At 37.1% G+C, this 8923-nt stretch overlaps 1 protein-coding gene across 1 annotated transcript; it reads right to left on the minus strand.

Moving 5' to 3' along the window:
• Positions 1 to 3241: 3241 nt before the first annotated feature.
• Positions 3242 to 6505, minus strand: LOC103451952 (spermidine synthase 1-like). Its single transcript, NM_001293876.2, has 9 exons — positions 6195 to 6505; positions 5456 to 5532; positions 5228 to 5350; positions 4983 to 5087; positions 4656 to 4728; positions 4487 to 4558; positions 4194 to 4389; positions 3651 to 3762; positions 3242 to 3558 (listed from the first exon to the last, which is right to left on the minus strand). The coding sequence occupies exons 1-9, from the start codon at positions 6376 to 6378 to the stop codon at positions 3493 to 3495; spliced, it is 1008 nt and encodes a 335-aa protein (NP_001280805.2). The 5' UTR covers positions 6379 to 6505; the 3' UTR covers positions 3242 to 3492.
• Positions 6506 to 8923: the final 2418 nt, after the last annotated feature.

Below are 8923 nucleotides of genomic sequence, written 5' to 3' on the forward strand. Positions count from 1 at the left end.
GACTGTGAATGAATCATTTGTAAACTCATTATTTATATCTTTGTATTCGGTCTGCGCGACAAGCGCTTAGCATACCTTAATTAGGACCACCTAATGTTAGAATCATGAATCTGCTACTGCTTTGCATTTCCTTTTTTGTAACCAATTTTATTTGTGTGTATTTCTCATACACTTTTAGTGTTAGTATAGTTACTATTTGGGTAAAATCTGCTCTGTTTCTTTCCAACTTCAATGTCAGTATAGTTACTATTTTGGCAAAAAAAAAAAATTAGAAAGGAAATGCTACCAACCCTATGATGGTGAAAATTTCCTCATTTTGCTTTTTGTATTAATCACCTACCTTGCATTAGAGAGAAGAATTATGCAGTTGTTCATGTTTGTGTGAAAGACTGTTTCTAGCACAACTTTTGCAAAAGAAGCATGCTAGCTGTTAATCTTTATGAGCTTCATGATAATTATATGTAAACGTGCGACTAATGCTACTACGACCCTTACGAACAATTGAAGAAGTATACCTAAATCAAAAGGGATATATTATTCACACATCCTACTTTACTTCTAACACATCATTGATAATTTATATCCGTTGATCTTTTTCAATTCATCCGATCCAACTACTAAAATTTAAAAAGATATGTAAAATATAAAATAAGATCCGTGGATATCACATGCTAACCACAAAAAACGAAGGATGCAAAATCACTATCCCAATGATGCAAGTCCGTCCTTTCGACTTGTGGCTGTCTTTTGCATTGATTGATTGGATAAGACATAACCCGCACTCAAAAGCAATTCAAAACCCTAACTACTCGTCACCACATATATAACATCAATGTCCAATCACTCAATCACCAAATTACAGATTAAATAACATGCGCCACCTCTAATATGAATTAATACTCTATCATGCAAGACTCTGGTAATGGAAGACGCTTATGAAAATTATATTATATACATGTCATGATTGACCATTGTCCTTTCTTATATTTGGCCTAGCGATAAGATCGTGTTTATTGTGTTCGTATCGTTTTCGTGTGATATCCGTTAATTTAATGGGTTATGTCATGTCAAACATGTTATTTTAACAAGTTCTTATCAGGTGACCATATAATGGCTTGATTTCTTAACGGGTTGTGTCTTTTTGTATCGGGTTAACGGGTCATGATAGAAATTAACATGCTTAATGTCTAAATCTGAAAAATGATATCTTGTTAGATTCTTAATGGGTGACAAGATAATGACCCGACTTATTAATAGTTCTTAATAGGTGATCCGATAATGACTTGAATTGTAAACAACTTGACTCGAAACCTGTTATTTTCGTGTCGGGTTACGTGTCGGGCAAAAATTCATAGGCCTACTTACATTCAGAGTTTAAAATTTGTTGGATGCAGTTGATATTTCCATGGAAATATCAAAAAAATCATAGAAATATATGGAAATGGGGGGCGAAGTCTAAATTCACCTCATATTGGAGGAACTCTTAAGTTTAGGCTAAAATTGACATATATTACTGATATTTCTAACTCATCTGTTAAATATCTGAAAAACTCTTATATTTCGTCCAAACTAAATTGACAATCTCTAAAGTTTCATTTTAAAGTTCTATCATTTCCATCGAAAGTAACCGATATCAACATTCGATATTTCCAAAAATTTACATATCGCTATTTTCACCGATACCGATATTTTAAACACCGCTTATATTAACGTCTTTTTACAATGGAAGTGGAGCTGCATTGAGTTTCAGATTCCCACGTTAGCACATTGGGCCTCCTTAATCCAGAATGCTATGAAAAATATCTTATTTTGGGCTTATCCAAACCCAGGTATATTTATCTCTGGTTAAAAATGCAGAAAGCGGGCAACAAGTTCAATCACAATGCAATTCCATTGAAGTTGGTGTTGATAAAATCCAACCCCAATTTGTTAAAAGTGATTGATGATGGAGCATTGGTCAAGTGATGCATGGTGTTTGAAATTTATTCGCCAATGTTATGTGGTCACTTTAAACACGTCCTCAGCTACTCGAATAAGTAGAGAGCAAACAAATGAAAAAAAAAATATCTTTGGGAAGCTAAAATTTGTCTTTTAGTATGCCAAAATCTAGCATTTGGTAGTTTTCTAAAAAAAATTTAAAAAAATCTAGCATTTGGCACCACAATATTGGAAATGCTCTAAGCGCACTAAAAGTGCTTTTGTTAGAAGCATATTCAAATCCTTAATTAAGATTTCTAGAACTTCCTACGTAGAGCTTTTGCTTTTAATTATCCAGAAGAGCTTTTAGTCTTAATCCAGCATCCGCTTGTCTGACAATGTCAATGTACGGAAGTAGAACCTCATGTACCAGCAAGTACAGTATCATTGTCAAATACCAACCAAAGCCATTGACTGGATGGCCACTGGGTTTAATCAAACCAAGCCTTCTCAATCCATTGTCGTTGACTTTCTTAATAAGTTATTTTATACTATATGACAAGTGATCCCGCAAACTTCCTTTTTTCACTCATATTCTTGTTTATTTTCGGTATTTGGATTGAAAAATAGTATGCGTCTGTGCGGAAATCATTTCCCTTTCATATAAGTACTGAAGTATCCCTGATTAATTTGTAGCTGGTGAAGGTTGTTGATATGGAAAGCAACCACATCGTGCTGAAGCAAAATCTAGGGTTATTTGACATACTGAATCTAAACTTGACCTACAAGTATACTCACTTTATTCAACTCACCTTTCTTTCCTCTCTCCCTCTCTTCTGCTTCTCACTCGTCTATAATTCGTACGACAACACCACCTCGATTCCTTCGACTACGAATGGAAAACATTGCTCCACACGGCCACAAGATTGATCGTTGCATTGATGCTCTCGGCTTCTCTAATCAGAGGTAGCGAGCGGCAACGGCGTCAAGGACTTGATATTTCACTCGTTTTCTCTGTTTTCGGACTCAGTTTAAGAGGGTCTTGCTTGTTTTTTGCATGCTGTGGAGGAAGGAATGGAGTTGTTGCTCATGTTGGGGTTTTCTGCATCGTGAATGTGATGAAGTGGGTTGTCTTCGTGGTTTACTTCAACAACTGCAAAAGGCAGAGCTTGGTGAAGAAAGTTGATGAAGTCGTCGTCGACGACGGTTTGACAAACGCCAAAACGGCATATGATGTTCATGTTCCGCCAGACGAAGGACTTGATGTCCGGACCTGTTGAAAAATCACGCATTTGCAGGAAAATATGATGTAATGAAGATTAAATGGAGGCAAAAACTAGCTGGCATGTATATAACCATCTCTGTAACTAATCATAAGGCAAGACGATCTTCGAAAAAACTGTTCATATCACTACTACAGCTCCAATAATCCCAATCGGGATCGACTCTAGAACAGCAATTCAAATATCAAATTATTCCATGGTTCATTGCTCTGAATTAAACTATTTCAACTACGGGATAAAAAGGCGCTCGGCAACAACAAATCTGCTTGTTGGATGCTACTGAAAGTGTTCCTCACTTTGCTTTTGCGTCAATCACCTTCTTTGCAAAAGATGGTAGACAGAAAGCAGCTGTATGAATCTGAAAATGAGAAAAGAAAAAAAGGTTAAATCTGACAGAAATAGGGATCATGATGATGAGCTCAACGAAAACAAGAAAAAGCAAAATCACACCTCAGAGTTGTAAAATCTCAAGGGCCGTTTCGACTCATCAATTGAATTCACGGGGTGCTTAAAATCCACAGCAGGTCCCTCAGTAGAACAAAGCATAAAACCAATCACCCCACTGAAACAGAAACGAAAGCTTAATCAACAGTAAGATAGGAACATGTTCAATCAGATTAATGATGGACCAACAAACCAACATACAACACAACGCCCAAGTTGTGATAATGAAAGAAAATTTGTAACTGACGAGTGACGGCCATGCAAGTGATGGAAGCACAGAAGAAAACAACAGATTAAGCTAAACTTTGGGAAAATATGTGGCCTCTAAGTCAATTGTTGCACTTTTCAAACCATTAGCTATGATAATTTGCCACCTGGTAAATTGCAAAATGAAAAAAATCCCGCAATTAAACAAGTTAAAAACACAAACGTGGTCATGCAGGCAGGCACATCCTTGTACATCCGTGTGTGTGTGTGCGCATGAGAGAGAGAGAGAGAGAGAGAGAGAGAGTGTGTGTGTGTGTGAAAGAGACTTAGAAAAATGTATACCTTGGATATGTAGGGACTGTAGTCCATGCGTAGTTGACAGAGCCTTTGAATATCTCGCGACAGTTTGCCACAATATCCTCAATGATGTGCATGTGAAGCCATATACTCTCTGCCTGTGTACACACAACTCCTCCCGGACGAAGAGCATTAGCTACTGTCTGGAAAAAGGGCTTCTCAAAAAGTTCTTTTGCAGGACCTGATTGAAAAAAAAAAACAAAAAACATCAAAACCAGTAAACTCACAACTCTCATCCTTCTATCAGGAGCAAGATGCATGTAGTTTCTTATTAATACCTATTGGGTCAGAAGAGTCCACTATTACTGCATCATAAGTTCCTGCGGGAACAGCCTTCAAAAATGCAACTCCTACAATATTAAGAGAAATCTTATGAGTAAGCCGTTTACAAGAAAAGAAACGAAAAGGCAAGAAAAAAAAAATTAGACAGAAGAAGAACAAGCTTACCATCACCAACATGAAGTGTGACCCGTGGGTCCTCATATCCAATAGCTACCTCAGGGAAAAATTGTTTAGACACCTGGAATGCAGACGGAAATAAATCTGTTACCATTTCATCGTATAAAAGTCAGAAATCTCGAGTCCAATTGTGCGTATTGACAGAGGCTATGTCAAATGAGAACCACATGGTAACATGCATGTTCCAGTCAAAGTAAATTCCTTCAAGTAATGAATCTAGGTGTACACGAAAATATTACACAAGCTACTTTGAAATTTTTTATACATTAAAATTACAAACAGATCAAGCCGAAAGACATCATCATCAACACTTACATCAATCACCATCTTATCGATCTCACATATATCAATCTTCTCAACCGAAGAATAACGAGCCACTTCCCTCAGTACCCCACCATCTCCTCCACCAATAACCAAAACCTAAATAATACCAATTTGGAAAGATGATTAATAGACAAAACCAATTTGTAAACATAGACAGGGTTCGTCAAAGTATTAGACTTCAAAAACAATTAACAATGCTAAAACCACTAAAAAAAAAAATTTAAAACAATATTAACCTTCTTTGGATTTGGAATTGAGCAGAGTGGGAGATGAGTAATCATTTCTTGATAGGCACATTCATCCCTTTCTGTTAACTGAATCACCCCATCCAATACAAGAACCTTTCCATATGTCGCTGACTGTAAACAGATATCGTAGCATCAATTGAGATAATTTTTTTTCTTGAAGATCAAATGATTGAAACGATTAGAAATAGACGTGAATTTATGAGAAGAGTCAATTACCTGGAAGACCATCACATTCTGATAGTCGGACTTTCCCTGAAACAAAATCTTCTCTATCTTCAAGGAGTGTGCCTCTCCTGCACAATATCATGTATAAATCAATTTCTATAGAGTTGCAATCTAGTTCTATAATCAGTCTACCAAACAATGGGAAGATACAATCAACAATCAACAAAACATCGAACAATCCCTGTTTTCATTCGGTAAGCATCCGATTATCAATCTTATGTTTCAAACATCAAGCAATACGCATTACAACTTGAACAAACATTTGATGAGAAATTATTCGCTATAGTTAGAGAAAGCGCAAGTATTGGAGCATGTGACCATATAATATAAACATTTCAAACTTGCAAGTGACTCAGAACCGCTACGCATTGCGACATCGAGCAGTATACCCCTGCATTCCAACACTTGATGACATACAAGAAAGCAGAGGAGTGAAATTTATCATATACTCTATACCCCTGCATTCCAACAATTGTGGTCCATAAAAGTGGCACAATCTATTAGTTTCATTCTAAACTGTTATTCTGTGCAAAAACCCATTTCCAAGATTTCATTAGCAAGCATTAATAGCTAACAGGCAAACAAATAACGATTCAGAAAACCCACCAATAATTTCATAACATTTAAAGCTATAATATTAAATAAACTATTTGGAAACTTTCCCACAATTTCTGAGCTTCCAAACACAAGTTATAGCGAGAAAATAAATGGGATGGAAGAGAAAACCAACCTGGCCACATTGAGCTAATCTCAGAAAACCAGCCGGGAATGACAGCGGAGACAGAATCCGGCTCCTTGCCACCGTCAGGCTCCATGGAGACGGCTGAGGCAGCAGCTGCAGAGCCGTTCTCTTCTTCCTCCCTGGGCCTCTTCACCGGAAAATCAGCGGACCCCGCCACACTCTCGTCCGCCATAGCCAAACGCACCAGAGGAATGAACCAGCAAAAACCTAAGGAGGCGAGAAATGAATGAGTGAGCCGCGAGCGAGCGAGTTTGCTAGCGGTTTAACTTTTAAGGACACTCTGAGAAAAGAGACCGCACGGTCTCGGTGTCGCTCAATTTTATATAAAGCCACAAATTTTAATATATTCTTTAATAATTAATTAGTTATTAAAATGAATTAAAATGTTGTATGGTAAATTAATCTGGTGAAACACACAAAGAGTATGTCTCACTCGGGCCACGTAGTATTATTGTTTTGTTTATATATAATATCGTTTGTTTAAGAAATATACATTATAATGTGTATTTAATAGTACAATATAAATATATATATAATTATTTTAGAAATATATATAATTATTTATTTATTATTTTAGAAATATATATAATCTCTACTAATTAATGAAATTTTCTTTGTCAATCAAAAGATGGTGAAAAGACAAATTAATCTTCTATCATACAAAAAAATGATGGGCAATAATGTTGTTGATGCACAAAATCGGAGGGTTCTTGGAACAACGTAAATCCAACCGTGAATCTGCAAGAAAGTAAAGAACACAAGATATATCGTGGTTCACCTCAATGTTTGGGCTACATCCACACTAATATTGATATTGTTTCACTCTAAATGGTGAATATACAAGAAGGCTAGAGGCAGTGTGCTCTCTAGCCTATTTTCTTTATTCCCATGGTCTGAATCTTGACCTCTCTTAATGAGGAGAGTGAGGAGTCATTTTATAGAATAAGGGCTTCTCACTTATTACATATTTGCCCCTTCATTTATTACATAATTACAATTGAGTCCCCCGAGTATTTATACGAGATCTAAATACGGATACCCTAAATATGGTACAAACAGTAGTCCCCCAAGTCTTCAGTCAAGAGAGTCTTTTGGCTGGAGACTTGAAATTCATTCCATGTGTGAGCCGGAGTAACTAGATGTCGTCTAGAACTGATACTCGATATGAGGCGGTGCTTAATGTGAAATGATGCTGAACTAGAAGTAGCACATGTTGCGAAGCTACTCGGCATGTGGCTTATGTTGCCTTGATTGGCTCGGCTTGTGGCGTTGAAGGTGAGAGAATCCCTTTTATAGAATAAGGGCTCGCTTCTCAATACATAAATGATGGGCTAGAGTTGATGCTTGCGGCGAGGCGGTTGCTCAGCAGGCGGCGATGCTCTCTAATGATGGTGAGAGAGTCCCTTTTATAGAATAAGAGGTCGCTCCTCAATACATAAGTGATGGGTTAGGAGTGATGCTCGCGGCGAGGCGGTTGCTCAGCTGGCGATGATACTCTCTAATGATGGTGAGGGAGTCCCTTTTATAGAATAAGGACTCGCACCTCAATACATAAGTGATGGGCTAAAAGTCTCTCTCTAATGAAGGTGATGGAGTCCCTTTTATAAAATAAGGGTTTGTTCCTCAATACATGAATAATGGGTGTTCTCTAATGAAAGTGAGGGAGTCCCTTTTATAGAATAATGGTTCGCTCCTCAATACATAAATAATGGGCTAAGTCCCCCAAGTATTTTTCATGAGGTCCAGTTGCGGAAGCCCAATATATGGTACATAGTGTAGTCCCCTAAGTCTTCGGTCAATAGAGTATGTTGGCTGGAGACTTCAAATTCAATCCATGTGTGGGCCGAAGTGGCGGTTGTTCGGAGTCGGTCTTTGTATACCATGCACTGAAGCTTTGTAGGTGAACCTTTGAAGCTGGAGCTTTTGTAAATGAAGCTTTGAAGTCGGATCTTTGTAAATGAAGTTTTCGAAGCTGATTAACATGAGTGATGCTCATGAATGTTTATGTTGATTGACATGAGTGATGCTCATGGATGTTGACATGAGTGATGTTCATGAATGTTTATGTATGATTGACATGAGTGATGCTTATGTATAATTTTGGAGTATTGGACGTACTTTTAATCACCTAGTTGGTGATAATAGCGGCAGGCTGCCGAATAATTTTGGAGTACTGGATGTACTTTTGATCACCTGGTTGGTGATAATAGCGGCAGGCTGCCGAATAATTTTGGAGTACTGGACGTACTTTTGATCACCTGGTTGGTGATAATAACGGCATGCTGCCGAATAATTTTGGAGTACTGGACGTACTTTTGATCACCTGGTTGGTGATAAGCAAGTAGGTGTCCAGTCAGACAAGAGATCACCATGAGCACGTGGCTCATCAGTCTATAAGTTGGTAGACTTCTTTAATTAGCAACAATGTTGATCAGTGGATCTAGTTGCTCAATAATTCCTGATAATAAATGACTGTATAAGTACGACCGTATAATGAATAAATCAAATTGATAAAGTTTGTCAAGGCAAAATATTGTATTATGTGTCTTTTGTGAATAAATGATTTATTCTGTTGTGTGATAAATGACATGTTGCATAAATCAACAATATATTAGGTATTGCCTAAATGTGTGTGTATATATATATAATCATAAATAAATGATTTATTCAGTTGTTTGATAAATCACATGTTGTATAAATTAATAACGTGGTAGTAA

This window comes from Malus domestica, chromosome 13 (genome assembly GCF_042453785.1).
Source record: "Malus domestica chromosome 13, GDT2T_hap1".
In the NCBI taxonomy this organism is placed as follows: Eukaryota; Viridiplantae; Streptophyta; class Magnoliopsida; order Rosales; family Rosaceae; genus Malus; species Malus domestica.